The following is a 22,287-nucleotide window of genomic DNA, read 5'->3' on the forward strand; positions in this document are numbered from 1 at the left end:
TCGGAGGACGTTATCATTTCGTATAACGAACAAATAGTAGGCTTCGCTGGAGAACAGGTGGACACGCGCGATTATGTTAACCTTCACAATCGCCTAGGAGCCGAAAGGGAGGGCGATGAGAGGAAGGTTCGTTTTTTTCTAGTATATGCCAACACGTCCTACAATCTCCTCTTAGGTCAGCCGTGTCTGAACGCGTTTGGGGCAATAATGTCCACCCCCCATTTCACTATGAAGTACCCATTTGAGAGGGGAATAATGTGCACCGTCCGGGCCGATCAGAAGACGGCCAAGGAATGTTACGTGGCAGGTTTGAAGCTCCACCCCCGGTCGACCAGACTAAAGATGGTCAGGTCAGAGGTGGCAATGGCAGACCTCGACCCGCACACTAACACTGACGACAGGATCAAGCCGTTTGAAGAGTTCCACCCTGTGAAGGTGGGGTATGAGGCCTGGGGCTAGAGATGGAACGAGAGCTACAGGCAGTCCTTTGGCACAACCACGATCTTTTTGCGTGGACGGCTACAGATATGCCTGACATCCACCCCACCGTAATGTCTCACAAGTTAGCTTTATTTAAGGAGGCAAGACTGGTCGCACAGAAGAAAAGACAATTAGGAATGGAGAAACGGGAGGTTGTCAACAAAGAAGTGAGGAAATTGAGGGAGGCCGGATTTATCCGAGAGGTGAGCTACACCAAGTGGTTGGCAAATGTGGTCATGGTAAAAAAGGCCAGTGGGAAGTGGCGAATGTGCACGGATTACACAGACCTCAACAAGGCATGCCCTAAAGACTCTCACCCGCTCCCTATCATTGACGGCCTGGTCGACGGGGCATCTGGCCATTATATGCTTAGTTTTCTAGACACGTACTCAAGTTATAACCAGATCCTAATGTACGCTCGGGATCAGGAGAAGATGGCCTTTATAACTGAAAAGGAAAATTATTGTTATGAGGTCATGTCGTTCGGCCTCAAGAATGCTAGGGCCACCTATTAGATCTTAATGGAAAAGATCTTTGTGGAGCAGATCGATCGTTGTATGGATGTATATGTCGATGACATGGTGGTAAGGTCGAAGTCCGACAGCGATTGTTAAGACTTCGGCAAGTGTACCGAATTGTACAAGTAATACAAAATGGTAAGACCAAGTATTGTGTCCCAAGAGACTCTCGGCACTAGACAGTTGTGTGATAACTCGATTAACTAAGACTTAAAAAGAATGAAATCATTAGTTTAGAATGCAAATATAGAAAATTAAATATGAATGAAGTTCTGATCAATTGAAGAGTAGTACAACGATGAATGGATGAGGTTTAGGTTATGAGATGAATATGTTGTTGGGGTTAGATTTCACAAAGTTTACTCTCATGTATATAAGAATTCTTCTTCTTTCCTTAAAGTCAACGTCACTCACTAAATCACTTAAAACCCGATCCCTTGGTGAAGAAAGCCTATCCTTAATTACTAGTTCATACAATTCCTAACATTCATAATAATTAATTCTGAAGATCAGGAGCTTAAGATGACCAAGAGTCATACCCTCATCCCTAAGAAATACTGCTCTTGGGAATAATTCTACAAGAACCTGAATTGTAAGGAACCTCCCGAAACTCATGCAATTCATACATCACGCTATGAATGAGTTAAACAAAGCGAGCATTGATCACATAAGAATTACCCTAACAGTTAATGAAAGAAGCATAAATTATCAAGAATAAATTCAAATACATGAGAGTTCACAAATTTACATAATCCCCTAACAACAAATAGAAGTTAGTTCCCCATTGTCAGATGTACAATGGAGAAGAATGAGATAGAAAAACCCTAAAAGTTGAAGATGGAAGCTCCCACATCCAAATCTGCCTTCAAAGAGTGGAAGAGTGTGTTATTGTGCCTTCTCTTCCAAAGATACAAAACCTAGGGCGTTTGGATCCTTTAAATAGAGTGGAATCAAGACAGAAACGAAGCACAGGCCCATCTCGCTAGCACTCAGTGCCACACTTAGGGTGCCCGGGCCTGCTGCAATACCAAAACTAACGCTCAGCTTCACTCAGAGGGAAAGCAGGCGTGCTTAGAGAAAATAGGCGCTCAGCGCCCCAGAAAGGGCGCTCGGGCGTGATGTGATACTAAAACTAGCGCTCAACTTCACTTGAAGGGCAAGCAGGCGTGGTTCTTCAAGAAATTGGCACTCAGCGCCCCAAAAAGGGCATCGAGGCGGTGTACGGTAGGCTTTGGCGCTGAGGGCTCGAAAAGGGGCGCTCAAGCATCGGGCCTTCCTACTTTCTGGTGCCTTTTCAGCTCTTTCTGAGCTCCATCTCCTTTGCACTTAAGCTCTGTTTCCCATATTATCTTATTTCCTGCCAAAAAAAGGGAATTTAGTCATAAAATCCTTAAGTTCAACCTCAACTCTCTTATTCACACAACTTAACAGAAAAACATGATTTCAAGCAAGTTTATAAGTAGAAAAGGGTGCCTTTAGTATCAAAATCACATCACAGATAACGATATTTTCAACCGTTATCAGCGATCACATAAAAGAATTGGAGGAGGTCTTCGGGTAGGTCAGGCGGTACAATATGAGGCTAAACCCAACCAAGTGTACTTTTGGGGTGACTGTTGGGAAGTTCCTGGCCTTCATGCTAACTGCCTGTGGAATAGAGACTGTTAAAATAGAATGACTCAATTTCTCACACCAAGAGGGGGGTGAATTTGTCAAGTGTACAAAACACAATCTTTTAAAATCTTTTCCACAAAAACTAATGCCTTTACTTTTCTTGAACTGCAAGATAAAAAATTAGTAATGCAGCGAAAACTTAATCGAATATGTAAAGAACGTTATCGACTGAATAAAAGAGTAGGGATCAGAAAATTCAAACACTGTGTGTTTATACTGGTTCGGCCAAGCCTACATCCAGTGTCCTTCCAACCACAGGAAGCAAATGTACTATAATGATAAAGGTTTTTACAACAAGGTTTCTATAGAAGACCTCACGTAAAAAATGTAAAACACCTCTCTAACCCTCTAATAAAAATATAGGCAATACAACAACTAGACCAGCAGCAAGAATCCCCTCTCCTGTTGTCTAATTCCTTTGAGACACTCTCAAAGTCAAGAACGCCACACGATCTTCTTCTTGTAATCACAACAGGGAACCTCAAACCAATCTTCAAAAGATTGTAGAATCTGATCGCTCAATGGCACCCAAATGTGCAAGTTGATCAGCCTTTGAAAAACACAACACTCTTGCTCTTCAAGAAATCACAAGTAGTTGATATCTCACGCTTGCCTTAATGATTCTTCCATGCCTTGATTGAAAGAAGAGATTTCTTGCTTCCCTTTGGTGATCTTTGACTGTGGGAAGTATTTGTTCAAGAACTTTGCAACCACATCTTCCCATTCAGTGAAACTGTTTTTAGGGAAAGAATTTAACTACAATTTAGCTTTGCCTCCTAGTGAGAAAAGAAATAAGCTCAATCTAATATCATCATCAGGTACTCCATTCAGCTTCACAGTGTTGCAAATCTCATTAAAGGTGGTAAGATGCTCATATGGACTTTCATTTGACAGTCCATTGAATTGGTTGCTCTTCACAAGATGGATCAACGCAGGCTTCACCTCCATATTCGCGGCATTGACCCTCGGCTTTGCAATGCTGTTAAAATGATGAGGGCCAACCACGGTTGCATAATATGCCAAAGTACGTCTGCCATCATTGTTGTCCATGTTTTCTTGATCTGATTGTAAGGCCTGTGAAATTATTTCTAGAGAAGGTTCTCTAGATAATCTGCTTCTTCTTGGCCTCCTATTAGTCTCAAGTCCTTCAAGAGGAGGTTCAACACTTTTGTTGCTCCCTATTCTAATTGTATCCTGCATAAACTAAAAACAAAACCCTAGAAACTATTGTTAGCACAAAAGTAAAAATAAAAATAAAAGATACGAAAATAAAATAAAATAGAATAAAATCAAATAAAATAAAGTAAAATAGAATAAAGCCAAAAATAATTAAGAATCACACAAATAGAATAGCTTAAACCGTGAGTTCCCGGCAACGGCGCCAAAAACATGTTGATGGATTGACAAGTATACCAAATCGCACAAGTAATATAAAATAGTAAGACCAAGTATCGTATCCCAGAGGACTCTCGGCACTAAACAATTGTGTGATAACTCGATTAAGTAAGACTTAAAAGAAATGAGATCATTGGTTTAAGATGCAAAGACAGAAAATTAAATATGAATGCAAATTGATCAATAGTAGAGTAACACAAAGATGACGGAGGTTGTTTATAAAATGAGATGATTATGTTGTTAAGGTTTGATTTCACCAAGTTTACTCTCATTTATATAAGAATTCTTCTTTTTACATTAATGTTAACGTCACTCACTAAAGTACTTAGAACCCGATCCCTCGGCGCAATAAGCCTGCCTTAATTCCTAGTTCGTGCAATTCCTAGCATTCCTAGAAAATTAAGTCTGAAGATCAAGAGCCTAAGACAACCAAGTACTCATAACCTCATCCCTGAGAAATATTACCCTTGGGAGAATTCAACAAGAACCTGAATTGTAAGGAACCTTCCGACACTCATGCAATTCATAAATCGTGGTACTAAATGAGTTATATAAAGCAAGCATTGAAACAGATGAATTCCCTAACAATTAATGAAAAAGCATATAAATTAAGAATCAATTAAAATACATGAGAGTTCATAAGATTACATCATTCCCTAACAACAAATAGAGTTTAGTTCCCCATAGACATGGAGAAACTAGATGAATAATGGAAAAGCATGAGATAGTGAAACCCTAAAAGTAGAAGAGGAAGCGCCCGCCTCCAGATTCGCCTTCAGAGAGTAGAAGAGTGTGCTACTCCAACTAGAGTAGAAACAGGGCCCGATCCAAAAGAGTCGAAACAGAGCAAAAACTAGGTCGGATCTACGACACACGACGGTCGGGCGCCCCATTTAGGGCGCCCGGGCGGTGGACGGTCCTCATGTAGGGCTTGAGCCTTCAATTGGACGCCCAAGCTTCGGGGTTCGCCGCTCAGGCGGCCTAGGAGGGCGCCCGGATGGTGGACGTCGATTTTTCCTCCTTTTGGTGCTTTTCCAGGCCTTTTTGAGCTCTAATTCCTTAGCACTTTATGTCTGCTTTCCACATTCTCTCATTACCTATTAAAACAACGGAAATTAGTCATAAAATCATCAAATTCAACCTCAACTCTCTTATTCACCCAACTTAATGCAAAAGCATGAGTCTAAGAAAGTTTCTAAGTGAAAAAGGGTGTATTTAGTATCAAAATGACATCAAAAATAACGGTATTTTCAACCATTAACAGAGGGTCCATTCAAAGTGACCGAAGACCTCGAAAACGGAGCTTACCATCTAGTCAAGCCGAATGGCCAACCTATCCCAAACACATGGAATGCTTCGCATTTTAAATTTTATTTTAGTTAAAATTACTGCTGTAATATGTTCTCCTTTTTTGGAAGGTAATACAATGATCAAAATTTTAACTACTTTACGTGTTTCACTTACTGCCTTGTCCCCATATCTCAAGTTGTCAACACGGCTAAGCAGTGAACGACGAGTTCGTGAAAAGAACCACCGCCGCCTAGACCATAGAGAATTTTCAGGAGCTATAAATTTAGTCGAGCGGTGAAAGGCGATTTCATTAAAGAACCAATGTCGCCCGAATCCAAGAAGAGATCAAGTCCTTGAGTGAATCACTTACTCAACCGGGAGGTGAAAGGCGAGTTCATTAAAGAATCACTACCGCCCGGATCCAATAAGAGATAAAGTTCTTGAGTGAATCAATCACTCAGCCGAGCAGTGAACGACGAGTTCATGAAGAACCACTGTCGCCTGGATCAAAGAAGAGATCGAGTTCTTAATTGAACCATCCACTTAGTCGGGCGGAGAAAGGCGAGTTCACTAAAGAACCACTGCCACCCGGATCCAAGAAAAAATCAAGTTCTTCAATAAGCCATTCACTTAGCCGGGCGGTTAACGATGAGATCATTAGAGCTATCCACCGACCTAACGGGGTGGTGGAGCGATAAAATGCTAAATAAACTTAAACTAATTTGAAATTATTGACGAACGATCATTAAACGAATTGGAATAACAATAAACTAAGATAAAATTGTATTACAAAAAGGGAAGGGATGTACATCGAACCCTATAAACTGGTCGGCGAACTAACTACACAATCTGTCTATTTCCTGACCACCCCTACAACAAAAAACAAAAAGTTATCCTCCTCCCCACTAGGACATCATGCATTCCCACCATCGGCTGGCCCATCATTCGCACGACCTTCATCGTCAACCCCCCTCCCCCTCATCGTCAACTGGGGAGCCTCCGACCAGGAGCATATTTCCGTCGTACACATCTTGGGAAATATCAAAATCGGAAGCCAAAAGGGTCAACTCCCAACAGAAAGGCCGCCTGGCGAAGGGCCTTATTAAAACCCTCTTCGTGCTCAATTTGCACATTGGTACTCAAAGTACTGATCGCATCATTGGCCTTTACCAACTCCGCGGTCAGACTATCAACCTGACTTAACAGTTCTTTCTCATTTTCTGCCAGCCGCTTCGCCTCCACCTTGAGCCGACCAGCTTCCTCAACAATTCGGTTGTTCCTAGCCCGGGAGTCCTTCAGCTGTTAGGCGGTCGTCGTCAGATCGCGACGTGCCTCGTCCAATTTCTCTTCCAACTCAGACGGTTTTCTCCCGCACCCCTTATGCTCAAGGGTGAGAGCTTCCAGCTGAGCTCGAAGGTCTTCGACGACCTTCTTCTTTGTAACCAGTTCAGCCTGGACTTCTCCCACGCCTCACTAATCGGTGAACTCGCAAAGGTACCAAACCAGCATGGCCTCTCGGCTCGCAAACTCCAAGGTGGCATTGATGATGTCTCTTTCAAATAACGGCTCCACCACCGAAAGTTGGGAAGAGCTCATATGAAAGGCGACCTGCCCCACGACGTTGAATGCCAAATCAAAAATACCACCCGATAGGGGGCGAGGGACGCTGCCTTCTCGGCGGCTTCTCATCGAAGAAGACGTCTCTCCCTCTTTAGACTTCCTTTTATTTTCTGTAGGAGGATCAACAGGGTGGCGGCAGCACCAGACGACTCCAAATTCACGATAGGAGTCGGTTGAGCAATTTCAGCCGCTGTTGTTTGAGGGGTTGGTTTCACTATCGTCCGAGATTGAGCGGCAGTAATATCGTCGTTGGAACCGGCCGACCTAGGATCCCTTTTCTTGGACGACGACACATAGCTTGTCTTGCAGGTTGCCGGGAGAGACATGATATCTGAAAAGAAAACACAAATTTAGCTAAGTTAATATCAAAATAACACGTAGATAGTGGCAAATTCCATATCGAACGCCATTTGATCGAAATCCTCATGTCCAAGACATTCAACTAAATTGTGGGCATGGAGACGGCGGGGTGAGGCGTTAATTATCTTAACGACCTCTATTTCGACAGGGGTCATGAGGCCGATCGATATGGCATTAATCTTCGTAGGATCCTGATAGCAGTTGAAAAACTGTTATTTTCATGCTTAAAATTGATACTAAAAGCAACCTTTAACACTTAGAAACTAGCTTGGAATCATGCTTTTGTTTATATTTTTGGAAATAAGAGAGTTGGACAGGTTTATGCTTGATTTCAGTGTTTTATGCAGGTTTTAAGGTGAATTTGATGAAAGAAGTGAAGAAGGATAGAAATGGAATCAGAAAAGAACTCAAAAAGTGCAAAAGAAGAGAAGTCACAAGTACCGCTCAACGCCATTTTACCGCTGAGCGACACTAATTAACACTCGTTGGCACCACTGAGGGGTTAAAGTGCAGCTGAGGGGAAGAATTCAACACACGCACTTACCGTTGAGCAGTATTTACCGCTGAGCGCCATTATTTTGGGCTTAAGCCTACTTTTCTTTAATTTTTAGAATAGTATATAAGCTTTAGGACTTCCTAGGGTTTGTATCTTTGGCTGGAGAAGACGCAAAACACACTTTTCACCCCTTGGGGGTAGAATTGGAGATGGTGACGGCTCTCCTCTTCTCTTTCTAGGGTTTTTCTATATCTTTCATTCTTTCATTATTGTTCGTCTAGTTTCACCATGAATATGGTGAACTAAACTTTGTATTGTTGTTAGGGAATCAATGTAATCTTTTGAAGCTCTCATATATGGAATTTTGTGTTTAAACATCATATTTATGATACATGCTTTCTTTCATCATTAGTTAGGGTTTTTCTTCTTTGCTCAAAGCATGCATTGTTTAACTCATTCGATGTCATGATTATTGGTTTTATTGGTATGGACACATACGGTAAAATCTAGATCCGGGGAAACTCTCCCAACAGTAGTATAAACCTAGACATAGGAATATGATGGTTGGTTGTCGTTAAGCTTCCGTTCACTATAATGCATGATTAATTGCTAGGGAGACAAGACATTTAAACTAGTGATTATGATTAGGCTTTCTTCGCCGAGACATCGGGTTTAAGGTAAATTAGAGAGTAGCATTAACATTGATGAAAAGAATGATGAATTCCTAAATATATGAGAGTGGATAAGATGAAATTGATTACCCCAACAACATACTCATCCATATAATTCGTTCCAAGTGTTTGTATTCTTCTTTCCATTGATCAAAACTCATGCATACATGTTTACTTTTTGTCTTTTGCATTTGGAACCTCAAGAATTTGTTTATTTTCACAAGTCTTAAATAATCAAGAAGTCATATAACTAACTAGGCCGTGAGTCCTTTGGGAGAACAATACTTGGTCTTACCAAGTTTATTACTTGATACGATTCGATCACACTTGCCGAGATTACAAGTTTTTGGCATTCAGAAATTTGTCATCAGATCCCTCGTCCGATAAAACTGGAACAAGGGATCGCCCGCTTCGGTGTGAAATTCAGAGTGGTCGGCCTCTTTGATTATCACTTTAAAATACCTCTTCTTGAAGTTCTTAAAGGACTCCAAATATGGTTTGAACAGACAACAGTCTTGAATGGAGGTCAGAGATACCCAACCCCGTTTGGCAAGCGATCGGACGTTATAGTAATGAAGAGAGATAGAAACAGTGGGAGGGATCGCTAGGGCGGAGCACATGGCCACGAATGCTTGTATGCAAGCCCACCCATTCGGATGCAGCTGGGAAGGAGCAACGTTCAGCTTCTGAAGCATGACCAACTAGAACGCGGTAAAGGGCACCCGGATGAACATCTGGTTGAACAAATATGTATATACAAAGAAGAAGTCTTCGGTGCTAGTCTCCAATAGCCATTTATTAATTATCTTGGAAAAAGAATACTTAGCCGAACGGTATAAATGAAAGGAGAAGAGAAGTGTGAAAATGACGACATCCCGCACCCCTATTTATAGCATAATTTTTGAAACCGCCAACTAATCTCAACCGTCAAAATCTGACACGATCAACGTTCCAAATCAAGCGACGGTCCCACTACCCGAGGACGACAGCCTGTGACAGTACTACACGTGTTTTCCCACCAAAACCCAATTCAAAAAGCATCGACCAGTCCTCTACCATTTTGAAACCCAACGACAATCAATTGTCTAGGGCTTGTGCGGTCTGGTGTATTGGGGACACTCGGACAGGATCGACGAACGATGCTCGAGTAGTGGTAAGGCCGAACGGCCGTTGTAGGTAAGGTTCCGAACATGATTAAGGTAAAACACTGATTAAGGATGATTGGGCCATGGTTGGGTCGTGATTAAGGCTTCGTTAATCCAAAGCTCATAGCTAAAACTATAAATACAGGTCGAAGGTAAGAGGTAGACATATTCATTAATTACGCATTTATTATAACACTTAACTTACCGATCGAACTATCACTAACTTTGATATCGGAGCACCTTTAACAGGTACACCTCTGATTGGTGCATAGGAGATTGGACGAAGACTTGAGTGAATGGAGAGAACGAAAAGAGAGTAGATCGAACAACATGTAGAGTAAATTGTGGAGGACTTAGGTAACTCGATCATGTACCAAAACAAAAATCAAATCAAATTCAAATAGAATTCGAAAGGTATGCTATTTTCAAATTGAATAAATATGAGAAAGTTAAATAAAGAATATTATAAATTTATTGATTTACATTTTTGGATTGAAAGTACTTATAGATTAGATTTCTCTTTCATTATTGTTTTGATTACTTTCTCTAACAAATTCTTCCTCAAAAGTCCTTCAAGACATATTTATTTGTTATCCTACCTCCTTCCCAAGAAAGTGAAATAAAATAAGTGAAGAAGCGTAATCATTTGGAATAAATAAATAAACAGATGTCTTTGCAAGCCATTTTCGTTCTTTTAAGGTGACCGATATATGCGGGAATTTTTTTTATGTGCCAGCTAGCTACAACTACTAATATCTGAAAAGTCCAAGAAGTTTTTATATATTTTGGCATAATATTCGAAAATGAAATTTCTTGTAGATCCGTTGCATAGGAGAATTAATTTAACAATAAATAAATCCACGTGACTCCCATGCAGCCATGTTCAGTTCGACTCTAGTAATAAGATATTTTGCCTTTCGCTTACATTCATTCATAAAATAATACGTGATTTACATCAATCTACATCATCATCCATATATTTTCCATTCTGTGTGTTTGGGTGATGGAGCATTGCAAAACTAATTTTGGATAAAATTGATTGTGTGAAATTAAACCATTTTAATTCTAAATTAATTTTGGAGTCGTCGGTTATTTTTTAATGCGAAACTAAATGTATATATTTATCTAAAATTGTATTAGTTAATCCAACATGAATCAAAACACCCTTTTTTATTTTATTTTTTTACTATAATCCAATAAATTTAGGTTGGTAACGTCGCTTTTAGTTCAACAACAGAAGACAAAACAAGCACGGAAACAACAAAACTGTAATATTCATATATTTTATCTTCTTTTAGGTAAGGTTTGGTATCAGAAATGTTTAAATATTTTTGTGAAAATCACTTAGAAATAGACGCATCTTATGTTTCATAAAAGTCATCGTTTATATATTCTTAAAAATAAAATATTCTAATTAATGTTTAGTAAATAGAAATGAATTTTTCTGATCTTCATAATTAGAACTAAAACTTTCTCATTACAAATCTTTTCATAGTAATTGACGGTAATTATACTTACGTTTAAAAAAGATAAAACTATATTCTAGAGGACATAAAGAACTGCTATTATAGTTCTGTATTCATATTAGAAGAAGTTTGATACAATTGAAAGATTGATCAAAAGCACTGTCATAAGTTACTTGAACATAGAAAATGGTGCAGAGGTTATCTAACAATTAACCTCATACTTTAGACCTAATGATTACATGAATTTTTTAATTATTTCAATATTTTTCCTTAAGTTAGAGCATACAAATTGAATCTATCAAGCATGAAACAAAAGAATTTAATATGAGGTCCTCTTAAAGACTTGGTCAACACATTTGCAAGTTAGTCATTGGATCCACCAAACTTAGTATATAGTTCTTTTGTCAACAACTTTTCATAAACAGAATGACAATAAATTTATCTATGTTTAGTTCTCTCGTGAAATACTACATTGGATGCAATGTGTAGAGTAGCTTGATTATTGCAATATATCTTCATAGTCTGGATGTCACAAAAGTTAAGCTCTTGAAGGATGAATGACACATGCAAGGTGTTTGTGAAAATGGTTCACGATGTTTGGATGTGAGTGAGTGGAGTTTCTAACTCAGATAGCCTTCCAACGAGGAAGAGAGCTGGAGGAAGAACAAGCTCAAGTAGCTCTAAGTTTTGAACTCGAAGAAGTAATGGCTGAATGCACTTCAACAGCATAACACTATATCAAATCAAGTAATTTTTACAAGAAGAAGAAGCTCTCTTTTATAGAGTAAGAGAAGCTCAACTAGCAAGCTACAACGTGCATGAAGCTACCAGTTAGGTGTGTTTCACGTGGGAAGTATTTAAAATGTGCTTCAAAGTAAAGAGGATGCACGTTTTGGTTGTGTTTCACGTGGGAAATATGTAAAATGTGCTTCAAAGGGAAGAAGCTACACGGCTTGGCTGAAAAATGCATTTTCCTTTGTCTCCTTTGTGCTCCCATGCTTAGCAAGCTTCCTAGGATGTGTTAGGCATACTTCCCAGCCTTATTAATGTCCTACAAAACAATGTAAGTGGATTTAGTTAAAGAAAACATTCTAAGACTTAGAAAGAAAAGATCCTTTTGTTTAAAGGTCTTTATTCAACTTCCCTTTCTTAGTCTTAGTGTGAAGTTGATACTTCTTTGGATGGGAAGTCCCTAAAGGGGTTGCCATCACTATATCTCTCCAGATCGAAGAATAATTCACCTTCTTTCGCTAATTTCTGATTTAGGTCCATAGGATTGTCCGGTCTACAATCAATCATACATGTTTCTTGTAATATATCAAGAGTATACTTCCTTTGGGATATTATAACTCCATCTTTTGACTAAGCTACTTCAATTCCAAAGAAGTATTTAAGACTTCCAAGATCCTTGGTTTGAAACTTTCTGCACAAGTACTCCTTTAGTTAAGATATTTCACCAATATCATTTCATCTAATGACTATATCATTAATATATATATATACTATTAAGTAAACACATTTCCTAAGAGATGTATGATAGTAAAAGACTGAATGATTTGATTCACTACATTTCAGTCTAATTTTTTTAACAATGGAGTTGAATTTTCCAAACCAAGGACGTGGTGATTTCTTGGGACCATATAGAGAACGATGCAACATGCATACCATATCGGACTTCCCTTGAGCAATAAATCTAGGAGGTTGCTCCATCTAAACTTTTTTCTCTAGATCACTATGGAGGAAGACATTTTTCATATCCAATTGATGAAGTGGCCAATGACAAATTGTTGTTATTGCAAATAAGAGACGAATAATAGTCATCTTGGCGATGGAAGTGAAAATGTCCCAATAATCAAGACCATCTTTGCAACTAATTAGGCTTTGAGCCTATCAACTTTACCATTACGACCGAATTTAATTGCATACACTCATCATCAACCAATTGCATTTTTGCCTAGTGGAAGGGGTAGGAACGCCCTATGGTTAAGATCATGCATTTTGGCAATCCTGACTTGTTGCCATCTAGGATGATCAAGCCTTTATTCACATTTTTGGGTATAACCACAATGAACACTGCGAATAAAAGAGAATGATTGAAAGGCGACAATTTGTGATAGTTAAAAAAATTATAAATGGGATGTGGGTTTCGAGTGGAATAAGTACCTTTTCTAAGAGAAATGGGTCAGCTTGAATCATCGTCACCAAGAGTCGTGGCATGAAGTGACGAGAGAGAAGAATCTGAAGTAGAGGATTCACTATTTTCTTGAAGAAGTGGACTCTACATCTGGGTCCTATGTAGAAATATATCAATATGTGGATGATGAGGTTGTCGCGGCCCATCAAATATTTTGTGCATTAAAAAGGCAGTATAGTGCTAGGAAGTAACTCCTAGGTCGTCTCTCAAGGACCAAATGTGGTTCGAGACTTAGGTCAAGTCAAACACGTAGTGGGGAAATTTTGAAAGTGTTTTTGTAATTAAAAATGAACTAAATTAAAATATGAATATAAATACAGATGTAAATACAGAATTAAAACGGTTGGTCACTAAAGCTAACATTACAACTAAATTAAAGAAAACTTACGTGACTCACTTGAATTAAAATTGCTAAATCAGAAATCACATTAATTTGAAATAAAATTACTAAATGGAAATGAAATTGCTAAATTAGAAAAATTATCATTGCAGCGGGAATAAAAGAAAAATGCAACATTCAAGCTAATCATTGAAAAGAAAAAATGCAACATTCAAGCTAATAATTGAAAGGCAACGTGTCAGCAATTTAATCACGATGCAATGGAATAAGAAAATGCAACGCTTTAGCTAATGAATAAAATGCAATGTAGCTGGAAAGCACCGTGTGTACCCCTCTGGACGTGACACCCATGTGCCCTCCTCCAAAAATAAATCATCATGTTGCGTCTACAAAGAAATGGTCAGCGTGCTATCCTTCTAAGAAAATGAAGGTTTCACTTGATTTTAAAGAAAAATGAAAGCTTCTAATATTTCATTCTAAAGGACCTTGATCGTGAAGCACTTTCTCCCTTCTAGGCGGTGACACATCCTCTAATCAAAAGCAAAAAATTGAAATGACACCTTCCTAAAAGAAGATGCCTCCCAGGTCCCGTGCACTACTTACCTAAACAACATTAATCATCACCCTCTCCACATTCTCAAAGAAAAGAAACATCCAAAGCATTTAATCACAATTGAAAGTAGCGTAGCCTTTCTCATCCCAGCAGCCATGTCACCGTTTGCTTTGCTTCTTTTCATTCCCAAGAACATTAAAATAAAAACATAAAACATTACTTCATTCTCCCCCTCAAACAGCGTGAACATTCAAGCATAGAAACAATAAAAGGATTCAATCAAAAGTGCATAAAAAAAACAAAATGAAAGAAAGAGTGTGCTTCTTCCAGGTCGTGACCCTTGCCAAATGAATAATTATTGTTCTATTCTCTAACGAAAGCAAAATGAACGTTGCTGAAAAAAAAACCGAGAGCTGCTAGAAGAAAAGAAAACGAGAGCTTCTTTCAGCCGTAGCCCTCCATCATCTGCGTCCGTGTGCTTCTAAAGAGAAAGTAAATAAAAATTGTCCTCTCTGTGACGGCTCCAACATGTCCCAGCTCTCTCCCCTCCGTCCGCGTGAAGTCCTTTTGCTTCCTAAAAGCCAACAAAACCTTCCCTTCGATCCAGCCAGCAACGTGCACCTCCCCAAGCTTTGCTGTTGTCCGCGTAAATGTCCGTGTGAAGGCTGGATGTGAAGCTCATCATGTGTTGTTGTGTTGGACGCTGCTTATTGCTGTTGCACCTCCTAATTAATTGCCTCTCATTCACGCATGAAAAATGAAGTGTTCTTCCTCCTGCCTTGGGTCGTGTGCTCTCTTCCGTGTGCTGTTGTTTCTACCAAACCAGGTCGTAACAGCCTTATGCTCATTGGTTGCCCCCCTTAAGCCCATCACGTGCTGGACTTGTAATTGCTTTCTAAGTGAAAAATGAGATTGAATGCTAGTGTTGCTTCCTCCAAACCTCACCTCTGGACCGCATGTGCACCGCGTCAACAAGAAAATGAAATGTGTCTCTCCAAATATTAATTGCCCAAGGGTCTTGCTAAATGCTCTCCAAGCCCAAATAAAAAAATGAAATGCAAGTGGGTGGTAGCTACACCTCATTTAACCTCCAAATGTCCCAAATTGTATTTCCAAAATTTTCCCTACAATTAATAATGCAAATAATTAGCTCAGATAATTCAAATTAATTAAAATTAGAATTTCTAGTCAAATTAAGTATAATTAGCAAAAACGGAAAAATACCAGACATTTAAGCATAATTCCCAGATTAATTCTAGCACAATAAACTAAGTGAAGTGAAGAAAATATTGACTCATCAGTGGAGATAAGGATTCACGAGGACTTTTATCTAGACTTAGATGGACGAAGACATTGGAAATAATGGACACAACCACAAGAATAGGAATGATCTGTTGTACGATATGAATATCTTGAACAAATGGGGAGAAGTAAGGAGTTTGTTCAAATAATGTAAAATTGACAGACATGTAGTACTTCTTGGTTTCAGGAGAATAACACCTATACCCTTTTTGAAGTCGTGAATAGCTTAAGAAGACACATTTAATAGCATGAGCATAAATTTTGTATAGCCTTAGAGACATGTCATGAACAAAACAAACAAAGCCAAAAACTCGAGGAGAGGTGTGAAAGAAAGGATCATTTGGATAAAGAATGGAGAAAAGGAATTTATGATTGAAAGAGGAGGATGACATCCTAGTAATAAGAAAACATGAAGTTAAGATGACATCCCATAGTGATGGGCACCAATCAAAAAGGGTACAAGCAGTTTCAACTAAGTGTTTATTTTTCGTTTTTGCTATACCATTTTGCTGTGGTGTATAAGGACAAGTGAACCCTTTCTAATACCAATTAAGATTAAAACAGAGAAAACTCACAATTCTGTATTTTATTAGAAGAAGGTTGATATAATAGGAAAACTGAACATCAAAAGCACTGTCCTAGACTACTTGGACAGAGAATTAGGTGCAGAGGTTATCTAAGACTCTACTTTCCTACCTTAAATTTAGTCATTACTTGGATTTTCTAATTATTTCAACCCCCCTCCTTAAGTTAGAGCATATAGATTATATGTACCAAGCATGGAACAAAAAAACTCAATATGTGGTCCCCTTAAAGACTTGGTCAACACATCTGCAAGTTGGTCCTTGGATCCAACAAACTCAATATATATTTCTTTTGTCAACAACTTTTTATGAACAGAATGACAATCAATTTTTATATGTTTAGTTATCTTGTGAAATACTGGATTTAAAGCAATGTACAGAGCAACTTGATTATTGTAATACGTCTTCATAGTCTGGATGTCACAAAAGTTAAGCTCTTGAAGGAACTATTTCACCCATACAAGTTCACACGTTAGTGACTATATTGCCCTATATTTAGCTTCAGTTGTTGATTGGGCCACTACATTATGTTTTTTACTTTTCCATGAAATAATGTTTTCTTTAAGGAAAACATAATATCTAGTAGTAGACTTTCTGTCAATAGGCTAACTTGTCCAATATGCATCAAAGTATCCATAAACCTAAATGCTTCCTTTATCTTCATGTAACAACCCTTGCCCGAGAGTCTTTTTGATGTATCTTAAAATGTGAAAGAGAAGATCATTTGGACAAAGAATGGAGAAAGGGAATTTATGGTTGAGAGAGGAGGATGACATTATAGTAATAAGAAAACATGAAGTTAAGATGACATCCCATAGTGATGGACACTAAGCAAAAGGGTATAAGCAGTTTCATTTAAGTGTCTATTTTTCCTTTTTGCTATACCATTTTGTTGTAATATGTGAGGACAAGTGGACCCGTTCTAATACCAACTTAAGATTAAAACAAAGAAAAATATATTCTAGAGGACATTAAAAACTTCTCTCATAGTTCTGTATTTATATTAGAAGAAGGTTGATATAATATGAAAACTGAAGGTTAAAAGCAACTAGACTACTTGGACAAAGAATTAAGTGAAGAGGTAACACTCAACTTCCTACCTTACATTTTATTATTACTTGGATTTTCTAATTATTTCAACAAATACATTACTTTAGAAATTGAAAAAAAAATTAAGCATATTTTCAGTTTTGATGAATTTGGAGTAAATTTATTTTCCAACATTCAAAATTAATATTTTAATTATTACAATTTGAAAACTATTTATTTTATTGTATCTATCATTTACAAATCGTATTTAAGGTAGCAATTTATTTCAATTTTACATTCTTATTATCAAATACTCAATCTTGTTTCTCAATGCAAGACAAATCCATTAAGAGAGTAAATCAAGTTTTTTTTTTCAATTACTGTGTACATAGTTAACTTGAATTTAAACAGCTTGAAACCATTTCTAAACCAATAACTATACACATTTATAAACTCTCTAAACAAAACGACTCAAAATGTTTAAAGGTTAATCTCAAGAAAAGGTTAATTATAAATTAAATAATTTCCCGTAGATGAAAAGCTACCTCAACGGTAAAATTGCGCATAATGAAATAATACCTACCGTTGTGGCTGATCCACTGAATGAAAATCGTCGTCATAATAATGCTGACAAAAGTGCAATGATTTATATCAGTATTCTATGAAGGGTAGGGTCATTATTTTGAATAATCCAAATTTGCATAGTTTCAGATCGGAAGCTACCAAAAAAAGTCAATTCATGAATAGATGGGTCGACATCAAAACGCGTAAAATGCAATAAAAAAAATCTTGTTCTTCACACTAACGTAGACTGACTTTTCATCATTTGTAGCAAACCAGCATTTTAGAAAATCAACTTATAGTTCATGACTAAGTTTACTTTGAACGGAGCAATCGTCTTTAAGCAGCTATCTCTGACCAATCGATTGTCTGCATTCTGTTTTCAAAATAGCTCATTCTACTCTATGTCACTTAACCTTCTTTGCACTCTACCCGTCTTCAACACAACTTACACACTTTTGGCCTAGATTCCTTGTAGAATTTGGAGGAGTTTAAGAAGATAAAGAGTGGGGAACACGGGGAACGAGGGTCTTGTTCATGGGTCTTAAACTTTATGAAAGAACCATACGTTCCTTCCCTTCTTCAGTATTGTGTTGGGTGACTGTCCCTCAGTGTAGACACCAATGAGAATCACTTTAATTTCATTGTTTTCTTTCTTTCTCTGCTACTTGATATATCTCAGTATCTACTTCTCTGCCGCCACTGGCAAATGTCTAGAGGATCAACAATCATTACTGATTCAACTGAGGAACAACCTCACATTTGAGCCTGAAAATTCCAGCAAACTGAAATTGTGGAATCAAAGCATCGATTGCTGCGATTGGAGTGGTGTAACGTGTGACGAGGAGGGACGTGTCATTGGCATTGACCTCAGTGGAGAATTGATCAGTGGTGGATTTGATGATTCGAGTGTTGTTTTCAGTCTTCAACATCTCCGGAAATTGAATTTGGCTGGTAATAAAATCAGTTCTGCGATTCCATCTGGATTTAACAAGTTGGAAAATTTGACTTATCTGAATTTGTCATGTGCGGGCTTTAAGGGTCAGATTCCAATAGAGATTTCTCAGATGACAAGGTTGGTTACTCTTGATCTCTCTTCTTCTGTTCTCTTTTACACTAGCAATGAGCTGAAGCTTGAAAACCCAAATCTACAAAAGCTTGTCCAAAATCTCACCAGTATTAGGCAACTGTATTTGGATGGTGTAAGTATATCAGCTGCAGGACATGAATGGTGCAGCGCTTTGATGTCACTGCATTACCTGCAAGAACTTCGCATGTCACAGTGCAATCTCTCAGGACCCCTGGATCCTTCCCTAGCAAGCCTTGAGAATCTATCAGTTATTGTTCTTGATGGGAACAATTTGGCATCCACAGTGCCAGAAACATTTGCCTATTTGAAATTTCTGACCATCCTAAGTCTTTCTTCTTGTCAGTTGACTGGAACATTTCCTCAGAAGATCTTCAAGATTGTAACATTGTCAGTTGTTGACTTATCTTTAAACAACAATCTCCAAGGTTTCTTTCCAGACTTCCCCCAAGGATCTCTTCAGACCTTAAGAGTAAGTAACACAAGCTTCTCCGGAGCATTTCCAAACTCTATTGGGAACATGAGGAACTTAACTGAATTGGATTTTTCTTATTGTCGATTTACCGGAACGCTTCCCAATTCATTGTCAAACCTCGCAGAACTCAGTTATCTAGACTTGTCATATAACAACTTCACAGGTCGAATTCCATCAGTTGACATGGCCAAAAAACTTGCCTACTTAGACCTTTCTAATAATGGTTTGAGTGGTGAAGTTCCGTCTTCTTCTCACTTTGCAGGACAGAAGAATCTCGTTAGCATTGACCTGGGTTATAACGCGATTGGTGGGAGCATTCCTTCATCCCTTTTTACACTCCCACAGCTGCAAAAAATTATGCTTTCCCATAATCAGTTTGGTCAACTAGATGAATTCAAAAATGTGTCTTCTTCTAAATTAATAATCCTCGATTTAAGTAGCAATAATCTATCAGGGTCTTTTCCAACATCTATATACCAACTCAGTAGACTCTCTATCCTCATACTTTCTTCAAACAAGTTAAATGGGACAATGAATCTAGATAAGCTTTCGGAGCTCAGAAATTTGACTACATTAGATCTTTCATACAACAATTTATCAGTCGATGTGAATGTTACAAATGCTGAGCCATCTTACTTTCCCAGCATTAGCAATCTAAAGTTGGCATCCTGCAACTTGAAAACTTTCCCTGGTTTCTTGAGAAATCACTCCAGAATCGCCTCTCTAGATCTTTCGGATAACCATATCCAGGGAATAGTGCCCAACTGGATTTGGAAACTACAGAATCTTGAAAGGCTTAATATTTCTCATAATTTGTTTACTCATTTGGAAGGACCTTTGAGGAATTTTTCTTCCAAGTTGTTTGTCCTTGATCTTCATCATAATAAACTTCAGGGGCCAATACCTGTTTTTCCAGAAAACACGCTCTATTTGGATTTCTCAAGCAACAAATTTAACTCTGTTATCCCACAAGACATTGGAAATTACCTGTCTTTCATATTCTTTCTCTCTCTCTCAAACAATACTTTGAGTGGCAGTATCCCTGACTCCCTATGCAATGCTTCATATCTTCAGGTGCTTGATCTTTCCAATAATAACATTTCTGGAACAATTCCCTCATGTTTAATGGCAATGAATGAGAGCCTTGGGGTATTAAATCTGAGAAAGAACAAACTCACGGGCCCTGTCCCAGATACGTTTTCAGCTGCTTGTTCTCTAAGGACTCTGGATCTCCATCACAACAAATTAGATGGAAAGATTCCAAAATCTCTTTCAAAATGTACTTCATTAGAAGTGTTGGACCTTGGAAACAACAAGATTATGGATGGCTTTCCGTGTTTGTTGAAGAAGATATCCACACTCCGGGTCTTAGTCTTACGAAAAAATAATTTGTATGGTCACATTGGATGTCCAAAGACCAACGGCACATGGCATATGCTTCAAATAGTGGATCTGGCCATCAACAATTTCACTGGCCAGCTACCTGGAAACTGCTTCACAAGGTGGGAGGCAATGATGTCTGATGAAAACCAAGATGAATCCAAGGTAAAACATATCCAATATCAGTTTCTTCAATATGGTAACCAAATATATTACCATGATTCAGTGACAGTCACAATAAAAGGTCAACGGATGGATTTGATTAAGATTCTAACTGTCTTCACTTCGATCGACTTCTCATCGAACCATTTTGAAGGGGAAATACCAAATGAGCTATTTGACTTTAAGGCACTCTATACACTTAACTTGTCAAATAATGCTTTTTCTGGCAAAATTCCACAATCAATTAGAAATCTGAAGGAGCTTGAATCCTTAGACTTATCAAACAACTTGCTGGAAGGAAATATTCCCACAGGACTTGCAACTTTATCCTTCCTATCAGTCCTTGACCTCTCCTTTAATCATCTCTTTGGGAGAATCCCCACTGGCACTCAAATTCAATCATTTTCAGAATCTTCCTTTGAAGGTAACAAAGGATTGTGTGGCCCGCCTTTGATTACAATATGCAGTGCAAATACAAGTCCAAAAACTACACAAACAGCCAAGGACTTTGATTGGCAGTACATAGTCACTGGAGTTGGTTTTGGGGTTGGAGCCGGAGTATTTCTTCCTATATTGATGATATGGGAGAGAGGAAGGAAATGGAGCAATAATACCATTGATAGTTTTCTTATACGAGTTTTTTCACTGTTCGGGTTAGCTTATATCCCCATTGAGGATGACGAAGGGGATGAAGATGCAGAAGAGATGGACGATGATTCTAGTGAAGAAGATGATTGGGACTATCCAAGCTTCAGAGGAAGGTATTGTGTCTTCTGTTCGAAACTTGACATATCTATGAAGAGGGTCATTCATGACCCCAGTTGCAAATGTTACCCCTCATCATCAGCTTCAAATTCTACTCATTCATCAAAATCATATTCCCCTTAATAACACACAAGGTGATCATTTTCTGATTTGTTCTTTCCTTGTTGTCTTCATTTTTTCGTTTGAAAGCATGTATGTATATGCTGTACATAGTACACATCAAAATTACCTAGAGTGGCAAGCAATAATGAGGAAGAAATAATAATGACAGCTCTGATTTTTCAGAAGGAAACTTCTGTAGCAATCGGTGATAAGCAAGATAAATAGATAAATAAATAAACTTCCAGAATATAGCCAATGCTCAATCAGGATTTTCAACGAACACTTTGGAGACAACTAATCCATAGCTCAATCACTTCAATGTCTATGTTGCACACAATGCACAACAATAATTTCATTTTTCAGAATAGTTGGTATGAATTATTTAACACTGAATTACTGTTTACTTAAAGGAAAACTCAGGTTTATACTGCAGACTTGAATTTAGTAAATCAAAACCTAAGACGCGGGCACATTTTGTGTCGACGTTCGGTTTCTTTGGAAAGAGTGATTAATCCAGTGGCGAATGTTTACATGGACGTGAAGGCTCCCTCAAAAAAATTTATCCAATGTTGGTACAGACTAATAAATATCGAAATTTTACTTAATCATCAACGTTTACTTAAACACAAAATTATCTT

The 22,287-nt window shown here is 38.2% G+C and overlaps 1 protein-coding gene across 1 annotated transcript; it reads left to right on the top strand.

Annotated features, from left to right (window-relative positions):
* Positions 1 to 17,964: 17,964 nt before the first annotated feature.
* On the top strand, positions 17,965 to 21,839 carry LOC108346367 (receptor-like protein 7). The gene has a single exon (XM_017585447.2). It carries the CDS (start codon positions 18,302 to 18,304, stop codon positions 21,668 to 21,670), a length of 3,369 nt encoding a protein of 1,122 aa, XP_017440936.2. The 5' UTR covers positions 17,965 to 18,301; the 3' UTR covers positions 21,671 to 21,839.
* The last annotated feature ends 448 nt before the right edge of the window (positions 21,840 to 22,287 follow it).

The sequence above is a fragment of the Vigna angularis genome, chromosome 9, assembly GCF_016808095.1.
Source record: "Vigna angularis cultivar LongXiaoDou No.4 chromosome 9, ASM1680809v1, whole genome shotgun sequence".
NCBI classification, from domain to species: Eukaryota; Viridiplantae; Streptophyta; class Magnoliopsida; order Fabales; family Fabaceae; genus Vigna; species Vigna angularis.